This window comes from Ziziphus jujuba, chromosome 2 (genome assembly GCF_031755915.1).
Source record: "Ziziphus jujuba cultivar Dongzao chromosome 2, ASM3175591v1".
NCBI lineage: Eukaryota > Viridiplantae > Streptophyta > Magnoliopsida > Rosales > Rhamnaceae > Ziziphus > Ziziphus jujuba.
The window spans coordinates 16887880-16907655 of record NC_083380.1 but is presented as its reverse complement, the minus strand read 5'-3'; the positions used below and the strand labels follow the sequence as shown (position 1 = coordinate 16907655).

The window sequence follows — 19776 nt, the reverse complement described above, 5'->3', positions numbered from 1 at the left end:
CAAGTCTGATCAAAATGGACTTTTAAGTGGAATCAAGTTTGATTTTTCTTTAGAGATGGAATTCAGCTTTGACCTTTATACCATAGCATAGATCTTCTTGATAAGAGTTCATAGATTGGCGGAATGTCAAATTCTAAGTTATAGTTAAAAAGATATGGTTCTGGGAAGTTTTTAAATATCAGTATTATATTAATATCCAAACCAGTTTTCTAATTTTTTTTTTCTTTCTATTAGTGACCCAAAGTTGTATAAATACATGGAAAATCACGCCATCATTAAATAATTTAGCTAATACACAAAAAAGTCCACAAAAATCCCTACAAACCCATCAAACATGAACCAACTTGTTTTGAGCTCCAATCGAATTACACAGATTTGATAGATTTTCTGGCCACCACTATTCATATGTGCCAGCCATCATCCTTACCTATCTCATGGTGACCTTAGCCATAAAATTTCAAGACAAACTACCATTGGATGCAGCTAGATCTGGATGACATAGCTGGCAATGGTGATTGGATGAGTCACTGAAGAATTTGGCTTTTCAACCTTGCCATACACCCTCCACCTTATTTTGACCCTCTGAATCCATTGGCACCTCTCGTTCATCAAGATTCCACATGATTTAAGAGATCCATCAATAAGAAGTTGGGTCAATTTTATGACATGTTTTTAGGCCATGGGCGAAACTTTTGGACTAACATGAGTACATCAATGCATTCCACATCTCTTAGGCTTTCCATTGATATAAAGTTTATAAAATTTGAACTTGTTTGATAATTTTTCTATTTTTGGATCACTGAGTTTAATACCAGATAAAATTAAATTGTGTTTAGACAAAATTGGACAAAATTAAGTTGGATTTGTATTGTTAGATGTTAAGAGGACCCATTTGAAGGTTCGATTTCATAAATTTGCCCTTAGATGAAAAATTACAATTTTTGGTATCGGTCCCAAAGGTTTTTAGAATAACTTAATTCTTTAGTATTCAGTTTATATGATTTGAGAGTTGTAGTATTTTAAGATATTTGGTACACACCAATGTTTTAGGTTTGATTTTTAAAAGCTAAAAAGTATTTTAATATATAATAGGCAAGAAGCGACTATACAAGGATTAGGAGTGAACATTAGCAATATCTGCAAGTGTTTTATGTTTTTAAATGCTTTTAGGCATATTAGTACAATATATATATATATATATATATATATATATATATATATATATATATATATATTACATATTAAATATTTATTGTATACATATATGAATTTATGCTTTTATACATATTTGTTACCATTTCATGTGACTCTTGACATGATTTTAAATTTTAATGAGTTTATGATGAACTTGAAAATCTTGATATTTAAATATTTTAGTATTTAAATTGATGTTTTAGTCTTTTTGGAAAACAATTGGTTTTAAGGAGGAAATTAGAAATTTTATATTTTGAACTATATATAAGTGTTTTCATTTCAAAGTGCTTGAAGTGGTTTATGATGTAATATATTTCACTGTTAGTACTTATATCTTGACATGAAATGATAATGTGGAATTTTTAGAATATTAAAATAAATAGTCAGGTTTGAATATTAAATTATAGATTATGGCATTGTATTTGTTTAGGAAAAAATGAAAGTATGATTTTGAAATGGTTATTATGAACACTATACTATTGTTTTAAATGGTATACCATATAGTACTAGTGGTTTTGTTATATACTATTAGTCAAGCTTAGTTATTTTATGCATAGTTGTGATATGAGAGAATAATGATTGAGTTGTATACCATTCTCTCAAATAATGATAAATTGTATACTACTCCTTCATGAGCATATGATAATAAGTTAGCATGATACGAGAGAATAATGATTGAATTATGTGTCATTCTCTCATAGTGATGATTAGTTGTGTACCATTCCCTCATGATATTGGTTTATATTTGTACATCTTTACTGTCTACTTTGTTTTGGAATGCCTCATACCAACTGGTAGTACTAGGTTTATCGTAGATACATTATAAAATTTGTTTTAGCAGATATACATATATTGGTGGTTTGACTATATTTTCATTATTGCTTCTATGACTATGATGATATTGCTTATTGTTCAGCATTAAATTTATATTTCAGATGGTTATTAATATTTTAAATTTCTTAATTATGAGATGCTCATTTTATGATGTTGATTTGGGATATAAGTTGTGTTTTTATGAAAAAAGTTTTAAAAAATGGGAACTTTCAAAAGAGGGAAAGTGAGGTCTTGAGTGAAAAGTTTTAAAGTTTAATGACTATTTTCATATTATTATTTTATTCCACTTATAGAGCATGTCTTATAGTGTTGTTTTTAAATTGTTTCCATAAATCTTAGGTGACAGGTTATGTCGATCACATCTAGGCATCTTCATTTTTTGTATGGTATTTCACTATTGATTTTTTTTTTAACTCACATATAGTAAATATTCTTTCTTTTGTTGTGTTTTGATGTATACATTATATTGAGCACTTTCAATATTTTGCAATTGTTCATTTGTACTTCGTAGATTGCTATAGTGGATTAAATATGTATGACTCTAATCTAATCTTTGATTGATGATTTTGAGAGAATTCTATCAAAAATTGTTTACGTCATTTTATTTGTACGATAACGTTATATCTAAATTATGGGAGATTTTACTAGATTTTCAATAGAAAATTCGATAGAGCTTCCTTAAGCAGGACCACTTCAGATGTCTGGGAAGGATCCTAGGAGCTTTCTTATCAATTTGGTATCAGAGCATTAGGTTTCTTGCTCCTATGAACTCGCACCTATGTGTGCATCCTTTTCCTATGATATTTGCTTCATTATTTTTATCATTTATTCTTGTTATTAATGTTGATTTGGTGAAAATGTGACATTTAAGTTACAACATCATTTTTTTCTTTCAATATTACTTTATCATTCTAGAAATTTATCTTCTATCTTAAAATTTATTTGCTAAGTTGCAATATTTGAATTGCAACATCCTTTTATCTTTTGATGTTTGATTTTATTTTCAGACATATATATTTCTTTCGATTGTATTAATTGGTTTGGATTTGACTTTTGAGCTCACTTTTCTTTCATATTGTTCTAAAAATGATTTCTAGATGTGGAAGTGTAAGATTTAGAAATTAGCTTGAGACAATTGAGGGTGTAGATGAGATTGCACATAGGAGGGATTCCATAGATTGTTTAATAAAGATTTTGGCTATGACTATCCAAGGTATAGTTCTTAAGGTTAGCCTTGTATGGTTTTTGATGTTGATTTTATTTTAATGCTTCCATGAGTATCGCCCAAAATGGGACTCCTACAGTTTATGAGTTATCTAGTGGCGGCGTTATTAGAGGTGGTATCATTATTGTTAGTGGTTGTGGAGTTATAGAGTACCTTTACGTATGATACTAATCTATTCTTAGTCAGGTGTGGCAGTATTCTCATCACTTTTGATAGCTCAATTATAACCAGTATGGATGATCTTGATGAGATTATAGTGTTCGTGTAGTTCTTATTCTTTGAGATTTGTCAAATAGACAATGGATGCTACTATTGTGGACAGCTTCACCATTTCAAAAAGGAATGTCATCTTTTGGTGCTCAATGATGGTGTAGCTTTTGGATTTAGTATATCTCCTTAGCAAACAAATGGTACTACGAGACTGAGTTTTTAGCTAGGCTAGACAGTTGTTGTAACACCCCATCCCAAAGTGCAACGGAAGTTTCCAACTTTGACCGAGGGTGACCGTTGACTGTTGACAGTTGATAGAAGGGGGTCAAAAGTTGACTTTTTGACTCAGATAGAATTCTAGGTTGATTGAGGTACCGTTACGAAGTACACGTTAGCACGAGTTCGTAGACTAGTAGCACGTTGAAAATGGAGCTACGGTTTGAAAGTTATGAGCAAAACAAGTTGGGGTCAAAGTTGTCCAAGGGTGCCCGAGTTGACTTTTTATTCATGCAAAGTTGAGCTTTGACTCATGCATGGTTGTGAATTACTCGTCGATACGAGTCCGTAGACTAGCGGCACGTCCGATTTGGACATGTGGTTTGAAAGTTATAGACCTGTAGAGTTTTTCAAATACTATATTATTTTAATATTATTTTTTTAAACGTGTAACGATGTGCCACGTGTGACTTAATAAATGTGACCATGTGTCACCATGTTGAGATGCCACATGTCAACCATGTTTAATATCAAATTATTTTATTGTTATTTTATATAATAATATTATTTTATTATTTAATTTTATTTTATTATCTTTTTTTCTTTTTCTTCTTTTTCTTTTTCTTTTCTTCTCCCCACGTGGGGAAAAAGAGGGGGGGGGGGGGGGGACACGGGGGGAAATTTCTCTTTTCTTTCTTCTTCTTCTTCCTTCTCCTTCTTCCTTTCCTTTCCTTTCTCCCTCTCAGCCTCACCGTCGTTGTTCTCACCAGCCACCACCTTGCTACACGCGCCGGCCAGTGATGAGCGGAGGGAGGAGGCGAGCTCGGCTGTAAAATTTCACGGTCACCGGCCGCCGGACGCGCCCAGCTTCGCCGGTCGGAAAATTTTCTCTCTCCTCTTTTCTTGTGTTTTCCGGCCAGTCCAGTCCAAATTGCCACCCCTCTCCCCCTATTTTAGGTCCTCTGAGTTCAAATATGGCCTCCAATTTCCAAAATTCGAAGCGGTTTGCGAGATACGAGGAGATCAAAACCGGCCGAAACTTTCCGGCCAAATTCCAGCCACCGCAGTCAAATTGAGCTCAATGGAGGTCGGTAATGTGATCCCCATCTCACAAGCTTTCCATAGACATATAATTTGTCAATTTTGGTTAACGTTTGTGTTTAACCTCCCGGGTACCGGGTATTATTTACCCGAATAAAATATTAATTTATTTGACTGTGTGTGAATTGTGTTTTAGGAGCACGTGTGAATTGTGGAATCGATCCTATGGTGGATCGTGGGTTAATTGCATGCTTAAGGTGAGTGACCCACCTTCAAATTAATTTCGGGAATTAAATTTGTGAATATTTTGTATGAATTGAATATTTGAAAATTATATTCTATGTGTCAAATATTTAATTGATTTATTGTGGAGATTATTGGTGGATTTATTTTGATTAAAGAAATATGCATTATATAAATTTATGCCATGCAAAAATTATTTTATGGTCTTGAGAATTTTGGAATTCAATTATATATGAAATTCTGGTGGTTTTAACATTATTTTGGGCATGTTTTGATTTTCAAATATTCAAGGAAAATATTTGTTTATATTGGTGACTTCAATTTTTATAAGTATGCCCATGGAATATTATGTGATTTAATTTATTATATTTCAAAAATATTTATGCCATTGGAAAAATTTGAATATTTAAATTGGTGGATTTGGGAGTTGGTAGATTTGGAAATCATGGAATTTATGATGTTGATTATAAAGAAATTGTGGAAACTTTCCGGGTTTAATTGGATGGAATAAACCCGGTATGTTTATGGAAAATTTGAAATTTTGAGATGTATTGATTTATGATTTTTAGATGCACCGTACACGTACTGGTGTTCTGTTTATATGTGATATGATTAGTGTGCACACGGATGTGATTAGCGCGCTGGTGGGTGTGAGTAGCGCGCAGGTAATTTTATGGGGTTGTCCTGTGGTTGCCATCGGATGAGGGTAGGCCGCCCCTCCATGGCCGGGACACCTGTTAGCAGCGGCGCGGTGGGACGTCACGCGACTGTATGCCGGTTTCTCTCTATAACCTCCTATTTGGCGGTACCTTGGGACGCTGGGTATTGTTGGTGCCACTGATATATAGTGGGTGCATCAAGTGATTTTCAGAACTAAAATTTTAAAATAAATATTTTGAAATTGTATTGGAATTAAAAATATAATTAATACTGTTTTTGGTATTTATTTGAATGGGGATTTTAAATTGGTTTAATTTTCCCTTTACTTAATTATTCAATAAATTAATTTCTTTTAATTATAAATTTTGGATGCTTGACTTATTATATTTTATTTAATATTTAGTTGAATAAATTGATGTTTTGGTTTTCGGGGAATACAAATAAAGGGTTTTACGAAAATGTTTTAAAAGGGGAACTTTTCCAACCGAGAGAATTGTAAGGGTTTTGAGAGAAATTATTATTTCTAATTAATTATTATTTATCTACTTAATTATCGTGGTATTATAATTGTACAGTAGATAGGGTCACTCACTGAGATGATTAGCATCTCATATTTTTAAATTTCGTTCCTCTAGATACCAGGTTTTGTCGGTATTCATCCGAAGCGGACTTGATCTTCATCGCTGTCTTAGTTCGAGAAGAACCTTTGCCTTCTTTTATTGCAGTTGTAATATTTCTTTCACTCCTGTTGCATTTTATGTTTAATAGTAACTCATAAAGCTCTGTATACTGTCTCGGACATTTATGTATTAATTATGCACTAGATTATTGTTGTTCATTTGAAGTGCTGTAAATTTGTGGAATCAACTTGTAGTATTGTGGGAGGAATAAGGAGGTAAATATAGAAGTGTGTTTTCAGTGCAGGAAATTTTTGGTTAGTTCTATCCTTAGGGGAGGTACTGCCGGATTTTTCGTTGGAAGGTTCGGTGGTATTTCCCTGGGATCAGGGCTTGTCTAGGGTTTCAGGGAGGAATTCTGGACGGGTCCTGACAGTTGTTACATCTACCAGTACTAAACCGCGTTACACCAATGGGGAAAGATAATAGTTAATGAGGAAAACCATCAAGCCAAAGCTGAGTATTCTTAATGACGTGATTAGATATCTGTGCTACTCCAAATAAGAATATAGATACGATTCCTATTCATGTGGTTGATGTGTGATCATATTAATTTCAAGACAACACCCAATCCTGGAATCTATAAGTGGAAGTTGTGGTCATATTGAATGCTTACTGAGTTGAGCCAAAGCATTTATCATTACACGGTAGGATGATCAGGCTACTATTGACATGGATGCGCTTATGATGCATAATGATATTGAAGTTCTTAGAGCTGGGAAAGAATTATTGATGCTAAGAGACATACGGGCAAACTAGGCTGTAGGAAGTTCCATGAGTACAGGGTAGCATTCTATAGCTACAATTAAAGATGAAAATCAGGAAAGATGATAGACAGGTAGAGGCAGAGTATTCTTCATGACATAGCACAAAACTCAGATCGTTCCGATGGTTTAGACAGATGCCTAATGGTGGTCTATTATAGCAAATAAAGGCAGCCACACTTAGGGTTGATTTATTTTTTATGGCATGACAATTTACCCTATAAGGGACATATTGGATACTTAGATCTTGCAATTGATACTCCTTGGCAACTTTTCATCTTTAAAGATATTGTCGATTTGGAGGATACAGAAAGACTATAAGATAACACTGATACTTTTAATAGTTTGAGGATTTAGTATTTAGTCTCTTAGTATTAGGTTATAATATTAGAATTAAGATTTAAAATTTTCATTATTTGAAGAATGAATTTTGTAGTCTACTCAAAATCGGAAGAAAGTGTGGTTTCATCAAAATGAACAATCTCAATTTTTATTTTGAGTCATTAGTATTTGGTTTGAGAAATTAGACTTAAGTTATAAATTTTGTTTTTTTAGGTGATGAATGGATTATTAGAGTTAGTTATTACTGGTAAAAAATGTATATTTTTTTTATAATTGTGATATTAATGGTTTTGAGTTGGCTTTGGAATTGACCACTAGAATATTGATTCTTGTGCTATTTTGTTTTGGGAGTTAGTAAAGATCTGTTGTTATCATTGTGCTTTTTATGGATTTGGTATTGATCATTTTAGTTTACTTCTTACTTTTGGACTCTTTGTAAAGAATTAGAGTTTGTTCTACAGTGTAGTAAAGTCAAAATGTTATCATTTTTAAGGTTAGAACTTGAGTGCTTAGTGGTTTACATTGCTGCATTAATGTTCTTCAAGTGTAAACCTAGTTGGGTTGAGTAAGATCTCATGGTTAAGTAGTTTCTACCAATGGAAATTTTCTCTGAAAGTTAACTTATGTTGGATTCCAAATGATTAGACCATGTTGGTTCAGCATCTTTGCATGCTCCAATATCAAGGTATGAAATTTTAAGAACAAATTTTCATAAGAGGGGAAGGTTTGTAACATCCCATCTTGAGAAAACACCTAAAATTGGAATTTTTTCACCGTTTGACTAGAGTTGTCCAAGTATAACCAAATTGAACTTTTAATTGGGATCAAGTTTGACTTTTCTTTGGAGATGAAATTTGGCTTTAACTCTTATAACATAGCATAGACTCGTCGATACGAGTTTATAGATTGGCGGCACGTCTAATTCCGAATTCGGGTTAAAAAGTTACGGTTCAAGTAAGTTATTAAACATTAGTATTATATCAATGTTCATATCAATCCTAGATTTTTATCTGTCAATGACCTAAGGGTATATAAGTATATGAAGAACTTTGTCTTCATTAAATGATTCAGAAAATACCTAAAAAAAATCCCAAAAACCCCCTACAAATCCGTGGAACCTTACAACCCTACCCGATCTATTTGCAACCCATTTCCACCTCCAACTAGGTCACACCGATTTGACCTATTTTCTTACCACCACTTTTCACACGTGCTAGTCAACGTCCTTAACCATCTCACAGTGACCTTGGCCACCAAATTTCATGTCAAACCACTACTGGACGTGCTCGAATCTAGCTAACAAAGTCAATAGTGGCGATCCAATGAGTCGTTTGAGAATCTAGCTTTTCTAGCCATTCAAGGCCATGCCATACATTTCTCCTTCCTATTTTGGACCCTTTGAATCCATTGGCACCTTCAGTTTATTGAGATTCACACAGTTAGAGAAATCCATTGGCAAAAAAATTTGGTTGAATTTTGCAATGTATTTTCCTGCCATAGGCAAGACTTTTGGACCAAAGTGAGTATATCAATGCATTTCTTACTTTTAGGCTTTCCATTGATATAAAATTTATAAATTTTGAGTATCGTTTGAAATTTTTCTATTTTTGGGGTCATTTAATTTAATACTGGATAAAACTGGATTGCATTTAAATAAAATTGAACAAATTGAATAAAATTAAAGTTGTATTTGTGTAATTAGATGTTAAGAGGACCATTCAAAAGAATTTCATCAAATTGGCCTTCGAATGAATAACCCCAATTTTGGATATTGGGTCACAAAGATTCGCAGAATAATTGGACCCTTTCATGTCCAATTTATATGATTTGAAAGTTGTATAAAGTATTTAAAAACATTTAGTATGCACCAATTTTTTGGGTTTGATTTTTGGAGCTTAAGAAATATATTATTATGTTATAGGCACCCGTACTAAGATTAGAGGCAACCCTATGGAAAAATAGGAGTGGATATTAGCAGTATATACAAATGGTTTGTGTTTTTAATTTATTTCGGGCACATTAGTACAATATATATATGGTTTGAATATTTTATAAATATGGTTTGGTTTAAATGTTTATCGTATACATATATGAATATATCCTTATATATATGTATTATCATTTTATATGACTTTTGACATATTTTTAAATTCTAATGAGTCATGATGAACTTGAAAATCTTGATATTTAAATATCTTCGTATTTGAATTGATGTTTTTATCCTTTTAAAAAATAATTGGTTTTGAGAAAGGAAATTGGAAATTGGAAATTTTGTATTTTGTATTTCAAAGTGCTTAATATGATCTATGATGTTATATATTTCATTTTTTATATTTATATCTTGTCATGAAATGATGATGTGGAATTTTTTAAATATTTAAATAAGTGATCAGGTTTGAATATTAAATTCTAGATTATGGTATTGTATTTGTTTGGAAAAATGGAAAATATGATTTTTGAAGGGTTATTATAAATACTATATTGTAGTTTTTAAATGGTGTACCATATAGTATTAAGGGTTCTGCTATATGTTATTATTGCGTGTACGCTTAGTTATTTTATGTGCAATCACGACATAAAAGAATTATGGTTGAGTTGTGTGCCATTTTTTCGGAGTGATGATGAGTTATGTAACACTTCCTCACAATCAAAGGATGATAGGTTGTCATGGTAAGACGATAATGATTGAATTGTGTGCCATTCTCTTGGAATGATGTTGAGTTATGTGTCACTCCTTCATGACATTAGTTTCTTTGTATTTCTTTACTGTCCAATGATGTTTTGGATCCCTTATACCAACTAGCAATATTAGATATATCATATGGTATATTGTATAATTTTCTAGCAAATATATATATATATATATATATATATATATATATTGTTGATTTTTCTACGTTTTTATTATCGCTTCTATGGTTATGATTATATTGTTTATTGTCTAGTATTAAACTTATGTTTCAATTAGTTATTAATATTTTAAATTTCTTAATTATGAGATACTCATTTTATGATATTGATATAGGATACAAGTGGTTTTATGAAAAAGGTTTTAAAAAGGAAAATTTTTCAAAAAAGTGGAAGTAATATCTTGAGTAAAAAGTTTTGAAGTTTAGTGATTGTTTTCATATTTTTATTTTATTCCACTCACTAAGCTTGTTTCATAATTTTATTTTTAAATTGTTCCCCTATCCCTCAATTAAGATGTTATGTCCATCACATCTAGGTATCTTCATTGTTTATATGGTATTGGGATGCTAATGTGTTGATTTTTTCCTTTAACTATAATGATAGTAAATATTGTTACTTTCGTTGTATTATGATATATACATTATATTGAGCACTTTAATATTTTGCATTTCTTTATTTGTATTCTTTAGATTTAGATTGTTATGGTAGATTAACCTAAGATGTATAACTCCTATATTATCTTTGATTAATGATTTTGTGAGAATTCTATGAAAATTTATTTTTGTCATTCTATATATATGATTGGGTTATATCCAAATTATAGAAAGGTTTTACCAGATTTTCGATAGGAAATTTGGTAAAGCATCCCTAGGTGAGACCAAGGTTTTAAAAATTGAAATTTTTGAAAAAATTTTGATTTTTTTAAGGGGATCGAAAAGAAATTTAGATTCTAAATCAAAATAAGTAGAATTTTCATAATATCCATTGAAATTTCTGAAATTTCCATGGAAATTCCTGTCAAAATATCTACATCAAATTCTTAACGATTTGATTAAAAAATTCATAATTTCCAGCGAAATTTCAGAAATTCCTATGTAATTTCTATGGAAATTTAGAAATATCTATGAAATTTTTTTAAAATATTGTAATAAAAAAATTCACAAATATTATTAATACTTAGTAAAATTTTTTTTTTACCAAATTAACTTCAGTGATATATATACATATATATATTTTTTAACCAAATTAAGTTCAGTGATATGTTTTTTTCTTTTTACCTTTTAATTGTCTTTTAAAGATTAGTTATATAAATAAAACAGAATAAATTAAATTGAATAACCTTGATAGTTTCTATTCATTGATAAAGTGTATATATATATATATACACTTACTATACATTTTGTATGAAATGGATTATTAAAGTCCTATAATTACAAGTTAATAATTGACATATAAAAAGAAAAATAATAACATAAAATAATAATATGGAAATACAATATTATGTAGATTGGTATTGATAGTATTCAAATTAATAATATTATACAAATAAAAGTAAAAAGATGATAGAATATATTATATTAAATATTAAGGACAACCACATTTAATATAAAATCCTTATGGTTTACATATTAACAATTACATGAAAATTACCAAGGAGATATATTTTTTAATAATTATTTTTCACATTTTAAATCTCAGAATAATAATAAGGAAGAGACTAATAATTTTCAATTACTTAAGAGTTTTATGTAATATTGAAATGATATTTATGAAATATAAGGCAATTGTAATAATTGTTTTATCTTAATTAATAAGCAGTTTTATCAAATATATATATATATTGTATATTTTTATTAATAATAGTTTATTTATGATCATTACAGTTTATTATAAATCGGTTGATTAAAAGAAATATAATATATCTATTCAATATTTTAGTAATTTTTATAATCAATTTGATAATTGATTGATTAAATAATCTAAACGTAAAGTTTCAAAAAAAAATTCCATTTTTTAAAATAAATTTCCATTAATTTTCATAATTTTTTGTAAACTTTAATCGATATTTGATATTTTCTAATATTTTCATGAAAATTTTCATATTTTGAACCATTGATATTTTCATCGATATTGAAAATTTAAACCTTGGACAATATTATTTCGAGTGTCCGTGAAAGACCCCAGGAGCAATCTTGCCACATCACCTCCTCCCTCAAAAGTCTTTGGTCCACATTCAAAAACCACGTTGCCATCACCTTCTCCCATTACACTTCTTCCCCTTCACCACTACTACTACATCTTCTCCATTGTAGCACTACCTTCTCTACCAACTTGTGCAGCCGGTCAACAATTTCAATCCCATTTACCTGTAGCCCTCTATTATTGTGTAACGGCCCATCAGAAATTGATCAAAAGCTTTATGGTTGCCTGAGAATGGGGTGTGGAAATTGGTCCAAATTGCATGTATATGCAACCTTTTTCACTTGTTTCAAGCTAGGCTATGCTTGCCAGATTCAATGTCAATGGGGCTCCTGAAGAGAAGTTTGTTTCTATAGGCATGACTAAGGTATAAATTAGGGCAGTTCCTTTAATATTCTTGAAGTGTTGCTTTTTTTTCTCTTTCCCGTGGTTTATCAATTGTTGTATATTTGTTATATCTAATATTAATTTAGAAGTATTTTATGTTCTCATATGAGAATATATTTGATTTACTTAAAAAAAGGGCAAGCACAGGCACTGGAATTGGTTCTACTCACGGTGGTGGTGGTAGAGCGTACGAGGTAGGTAGCAGCAGAGGCTTTGGAGGAGGTGATGGCTACGGTTCGGGTGGAGGAGGAGGTGGCGGCTTGACAGGAGGTCCAGTGGAGAAGGAAAGAAAAGAAAAGAGAAGTAAAGAAAGGATTTCACGGTGGCCTTTGATTTTGTGTTTTTTTATTTTTTTTCTCTCATTATATTTGAAAAAATAGAAGAAAAATTTTCAAAAAATCAATTTTTGGTCATGTGAGCAGCACATGACATGATTTGGACAATTTCTGTGAGGATTTAAAGGAATTCGGAAAAAAGGATATTAAGTGTTAAAAAAAATTTTATAGACCCTTAAGTGAAAATAATGGATATTAAAGTGCATTTTGGCTAATTTAGTTTCAATTATTTTTTTTTTAATAGTTTACTCAAATGAAGTTAAATTAGTTGGTAAGCTGTTCGCATCTAAATCTGAAAGGTTATGAATTTAAAATACTGAAATAAGAATTAACATTATTGTAAATATTAAAAAAAAAATTTACTATCTATATGTAGATCATATTAATTTTTCAACCAATAAAATTATAATAAATTGTTTTGCCATGTCATTTAGTAAACAAAAAATTCACTTATTTATATAATTTAGTTTATATTACTTTTTTGACAAATTAAATAATACCAATCAATGCATAAATTTGTCATATCACTTACTTAATGATCAACTTGAGTAAACAAATCAATGTTCGTAGCAATAATATTTAAATAAATAACGTAATAAACAAATTACCCAAGAAAAATAAAAATACCATAACAAATACTCTGACCTAAAGTATATATGATCTAGAACATAGAGGATCCATTTGAGAAGTACGACTAGACCTGTGTAGCATGGTTTCTAAAATGTTGTCTTGAGCTTTTAAAACTCAAAAATAGCTTATGGTAGCTTTTCAGTTTGATTGCACTTTAGCTCTAATTTAGGAAAGCTGCATTTCGATTTTCAAATTTAAAACATTTTAATTCAGGCTATCAAGTTTCAATTTGTTGTATTTTGGTCCAATTGAATTTTTGGCTAATAGTGTTAGGTGGTATAAAATGCAACTTTTTTTTTTTTTTTTAAGGGTAGAGGACTTGAATTGCAACAAATTGAAACTAAAAAACTTAAATTACAATAAATTGTATTTTAATATTGGTTAAATTTAATGGAATTGCTAGTCACCATTAGCCAATAAATTCAATTAGACCAAAATGCAACAAATTGGAATTTAAGGGCTTAAATTAGAACATGTTAACTTTGAAGGTCTAAAGTGAAACTTTTTAAATTTAAAGGGTACCAAACTATAATTAACCCTAATTTTTATAAGTTTAAGTGTAGTCAAATTATAAGATAATTCAAACCAATCTAATTTAATACTATCTAGCTTAGCTCGATATATTTTCTATCCAAGAGAGGGCACGTAATGCAATATAAGTAATGCTACCAATACTAAGAATTCCATCATGAAATTCACTAAGATGGTATGGCAAGATATAGTGTTTTTATTTATTGGTTGAATTATAAACGTCAACAACTGAATTTTGAATCTAGAGGTACATATATTCTTAATAGTATAATTACTTCAACCAAGTTTTAGAAAACAAGACGTTTTTTTTTCTAAAAAAAATTTTTTTTTTTAATCAATAGGGAAGAAAAAAAAAAACTACATAGAGATGTCTCGGGAAAGACAATCTTCCCATACAATCTTAAGCAACAAGATTATCAATTCCCCTAGGGCAACATCCAACAAATGTAAACCAATATTAAAGCTGTGACTAATATAAGCAAGACCATCTGCAACAGAATTACGTTCATTGTAATATATATCAGTAAACAAGCCTTTTAACTTAGTGGTACCTCTACTACTATTCCTGCCATAAATATGTATCAACAATCCAACTTTCTTAAGTGTAGCATTCTTAGAAATGACAACATGTATATTAACCACAAATATACCCTCCATGGCATCTGCATTTGCTTTCAGTCTCCTGACAGTCTGTAATTTCCAATAAAGCAAAGCATATTCCTAATGATCAATAGATATAAATCCAATCAAAAAGCAAAATTCTTTACAACTATATATATATATATTTACCAAAATAATGAAACTCAAATAAGATATATTTTACTTCATTTATTAAATCAAGATCTCTCTTTGATAACTATTGAATTTCTATTTAAAAGATGGGATTATATTTATTGATAGAATCTAATGATTACTCATAATAAACTTTAGTTTAATAAAATAAGTTAAACCTTATTTGAGATTGTTTACCAAAATAAATATATTTACACACACTAATTACACATATTATGTTGAACCAGTTCAATATAATAATAATAATAACATGAAACAAAATAAGTTGCTGTTTTAACATAAATTGATGATCATTAAAATGTATTCACCAAAACAAAAAAGATTATCATTAAAACTACGTACAAGTTTCAATTTGATTGTGTTGGGCAGTGGATATGAGATCCCAAGAAGTAACATTATTATTTGAGGGTTTTTGCTGATGATCATGATGGAGTTCTTCTTCATTGTTGCTCATCAATTCATGTATCTCCAATATCTCTACCCTGCGATTCGTCCTCTTCCTTATCTTTATTGCTACATCTTGTGGTATGAATCTCCCATAAACTCTAACCATGCTCAGCTTCTTTTCTATCGAATGGGTCTCCAATTCTTCTCATTGATTATCGTGAAAAAGTAACAGAGAAAAATTTTATATATATATATATATATATATGTATGTATATGAGAGACAAATATAATGAAATGGGTTTAAGTAATTTTCTTATATATCCAGGAATTTTTTGTCTATAAATCAAATTATATCCCATTATAAATCACTTTATTAACTGTAATAAAGTGACTTGCTGTCTGATATGACATGATCCTCGACAAAAATACTGGATAAGAGTATTTTCATGTATACATATATATAATGAAATTCTTATGATCACCTTGCATACCAAGAAGAGCTCCCCTTACTTTTCTGTAACAACCATTGCAGTCAATGTTGATCCTCATCACCATTAAGAAAAACTGCATGCCAAACAATCCATAATTTGTTGCAGGATAGAAGAAAAATATGGTTGATTAATTTCTAAGCAGTTGAAGCTTACCTTCTCTTTCATGAATTGGTGAGAGAGAGACATTGGTACAGAACCCCGAAAATGCTCAGATGGGCAAGAGGAGAAAAAGTGAATTTCAAAAGGAAATAAAAAATAAAAAAAAATGAGATTTGTAACAGAAAAATGGAAAAACGATGAACTGGATGTTTTACATATATATGATTCTGATTTTGTATTTGATGGCGGAATATTATTTATGTTTGGTACCATGGAATCTGATTCTCTGCATGGTAAAGATCATATAAACATTTGTGGTGGTTTATATATATATATATGTTTAATTGGTCATTATTCTTGACGTCTTTGCATTGTTTTTGTATATATATATCTCTCACATGCAATAAGGGACTTGAAGAGCATCACTTTCTTCTACTTTTTCTTGAAACAGTAAGGCATTTCTTTTTTGCACACTTTTGTAAATGACTTTTTCGTTTAGAACATAATTAGGTTCCAGAATTATTACCCCAAAAAAAGGGGTTCTGAATTTTTTATGGTTATGTGTATATGATACAAAAGCTAATAAAATCTGATGCATATAAAAGTGGACCTGAAGTAGTGGCTAATTACCTAATCATAGGGAATAGCTAACTATCTCTCACCTTTGAATTAAAAATGTTATCTGACCTAGGGTTCTTATGGTTTCGTTTTGTATACGTAGTACTATGCTGTATTATTTCTCTCATACTTGGCTATATATGATTTGACTTATACTGTGTTAATATTTGTACAACGTTTGTGCAGGAATATTTATTTCATTTTTAATTTGTTTTTGTTTTATGTTATTTTACCTTATTTTTCCTTTCCATCAAATTGAAATCAAATGAAAAGGTAAATCTGCTTTCAGAAAGCAATAAGGAGAGAAGAAGAAGAAAAAAATAAAATAAAAGAGCCAATCGTCAGGGAAATGGTTGTAGAAAATACTCACAAATCCACTAACTTTTATACGCAGGACAAATTCATCAATAATACTTCAATAAGTAACAACTTTTATGATTCCAAAAACATATTTAAAAAAAAAAACCAAAAAAAAAAGTTTCAATCACTTTTTTATTATTTTGATCACATAAATATGTGTCAAATTTTATTGGCACAATACATCAGCCCCAGATAAAGCAAATTCAGAAGTGCTTTATGCAATATGCATCAATATTAGAAGGGTACTGAAACTTTTAACTACATATAGAAAGAAAGCCATGCATTAAGTTTCTTGGAGGCTTTGGTAGATAGTTTTCTGTAGTCAGCTCTCACTCTTCTTGAGGATGCTTTACTGGCTGATTTACGAGTGAAAACTTTAAGCTTCTTCTTCTTCAGATTCAACACCATGGACTCCATATCTGCAACCAAAAAAAAAAAAAAATACACATAATCAAATACAATTTTTGGTATGTATACGGACCATGATTCTCAAATGGCCTAACCCTCACCATCAATGTCTATGTCTGAGCAATTGTTGTATCGAAAATCAGCACCAAAATCAATGTCCTGATGAACCTACATCAAATTAATTTCCAAAACCCAATAATAATGTGTCAAATTTTGAACATATAGTGTGAAATCTACTAAAGCATGAATTACCAAAAAACATTTCTGCAATTTAGAGAAAATTAAGACACAGAGAAATAGAGGCACTGCCGAAGAATTGCGCGAAGCCAAACTGGTTCCACGAAGCAGCAGATCATTGCCCTTGTGGATTCTTAGCATGTCAAGCTTCTTCTCAACCCAAGAAGTTGGAGACATGATTTTTTTATGTGTGTTTCTCCAAAGAAATGCAATTTGTATATAAATATAGATGAACATTAATTATTCCTGACCCACTTCCTTTGAAATATTTTAGAACTGTGATAAAAGATAATGATGATGATATGACATTCACTGTTTATTCTATTAAAATTTCCAATTAAACCTATAAAAATAAACCCTTTTAGCATATAAAATTATTCATACATATATATATATATATATATATATATATATATGGTTATCTCTCTTGTTATGCCTTAAAACCATACAGGTCACTTTCATAATGGTAGGTCAATATCTCAGTTTATCACCTACTCATCGTTAACAGATATTTGTAATGGGATGTTGATAGTCTAACAAGCCATTTATGATATTTTTCTTCACAAGAAAAGATGGTCATGGAGGACTTGCAAGTTAGATTTAATTCCATGTAAATTTTTACTGGTGCTTTTTCTATAGAAAAAAAAATTCATCTACAATTTAGATGAAAATTCACCGGGAGCTCCGACATTTAAATAATTATCATTTATGTTTTGAAAGTCTCAATAAATTTTCATCAGACTTTGGAGAGATTGTTGGAATATTCATTTATATATAATCAAGGTTGAGGGCCTTAACCCAACTTTATAAGTTAGCTTTTCTACAAATATTTAAAAATAAATAAATAACAACTACAATGAACAAAAGTAATAATTTTTTATTAAATAAAAAGGATTTAAATTTACATGTTATAATAATCAAACACTTCTAAAACTATCACTAAAATATATGTTTTGATAATTATTTCTCAGAATACATAACTACAAATGGAAAATATATATATATATATATATATATATATATATATATATATATATATATATATATATATATATATATATATATATATATATATATATATATTTATAGGTTTAGTCTAGTGATCAAACTAAGAAAAACTATTAAAAATACACCTCTAAATCATGATTTCGATTAATTAGATGAAACCCCTCTCTTTTTTAAGTTTGGAACTTGCAATGTTTCCATGGACATTAATATTTTTAACTTTGCCTATACTATATATAAGTTTCATGGCCATATATAACATTTTCTTTTTCTTTTTCTTTTTGCCATATATAATTAAAAGCAAATGAAAATTTTAAGTTATATATTATAAAAAGCATATTTAAACTTATATCGGAAGTTGTAATTACATGACAGGTAAAACATCAACATGTGTAAAGGTCTATTTTAGCTAAAACTAAATATTAATTTTTTATTTGTTTTTGCAATTTGGCTTAGGGACTTGTGGGATTACACTAACAAAGTTATGATCCTTTTCATAAATTCACATATATATAGAAGAAAAAAAAAATCTTAGAGAATAAAAAATATTATAATTCAGAAGATGTTGACAGAGTTTCTAATTTAGAAGATGATAACATACCGCACCAATTATTTATAACTCATATTTTCTGCTTTGAAATTTTTCTTTCACTTCTTATACACTACTGATTTTTTTTTTTTTCTTTCTCTTTTTTTTTCTTTTTTTCCTTTCTTTCCTGGTAATTGATTTACTGAGATTGACATAATCCTAAAACCAGATGATTATTGTTTATTGACTATTTTCTTTTCCTTCTTCTTTGTTGCTGAGATTTTTGTTATAGACTATTTTCATTTACAAATTAGCAATTAGTTTTATATGCAAGAAGGAAACAGGTGGCTTGTACCTACTAATAATAGTTATAAAGAGCTAAGAAAATCAAAAACAGCATTTTCTTCCTTTCTTAAACAAGGGTGTCCAGGTGCCCCCTTCATGCCCCCCTACTCCCACCCGCCCCAAAAATGCTGTTTTGCAGTTTTTTCTTTTCTTTTCTTTTCAGTTTTTCCCCCCTACTTTTTGTTAGTTCAGTTTCAATGCTATTTTTTCCCACTTATCTTTTTTATTCATCTATTACTTATTTACAATCATAATTATTAAATATAAGTTATAATATTTATCTATCCATTTTTAACAATATAATACTTATTAATCACAAATTTTAA

The 19776-nt window shown here is 29.7% G+C and overlaps 2 protein-coding genes across 4 annotated transcripts; both read right to left on the bottom strand.

Annotated features, from left to right (window-relative positions):
* Positions 1 to 14550: 14550 nt before the first annotated feature.
* On the bottom strand, positions 14551 to 16165 carry LOC107418838 (heavy metal-associated isoprenylated plant protein 25). 3 transcript variants are annotated; one of them, XM_048474170.2, is made up of 4 exons: positions 16003 to 16165; positions 15850 to 15922; positions 15314 to 15559; positions 14551 to 14869 (listed from the first exon to the last, which is right to left on the bottom strand). In XM_048474170.2, the coding sequence occupies exons 1-4, from the start codon at positions 16033 to 16035 to the stop codon at positions 14814 to 14816; spliced, it is 408 nt and encodes a 135-aa protein (XP_048330127.1). In that variant the 5' UTR covers positions 16036 to 16165; the 3' UTR covers positions 14551 to 14813. The 3 variants fall into 3 exon arrangements, with proteins under 3 accessions (XP_048330127.1, XP_048330128.1, XP_048330126.1); XM_048474171.2 differs by having other exon boundaries at positions 14575 to 14899; positions 15841 to 15922; positions 16003 to 16158; XM_048474169.2 differs by having other exon boundaries at positions 14575 to 14869; positions 15841 to 15922; positions 16003 to 16158.
* Positions 16166 to 17016: 851 nt separating this feature from the next.
* Positions 17017 to 17864, bottom strand: LOC112491708 (uncharacterized). Its single transcript, XM_025074061.3, has 3 exons — positions 17644 to 17864; positions 17436 to 17502; positions 17017 to 17345 (listed from the first exon to the last, which is right to left on the bottom strand). Exons 1-3 carry the CDS (start codon positions 17806 to 17808, stop codon positions 17185 to 17187), a joined length of 393 nt encoding a protein of 130 aa, XP_024929829.2. The 5' UTR covers positions 17809 to 17864; the 3' UTR covers positions 17017 to 17184.
* Positions 17865 to 19776: the final 1912 nt, after the last annotated feature.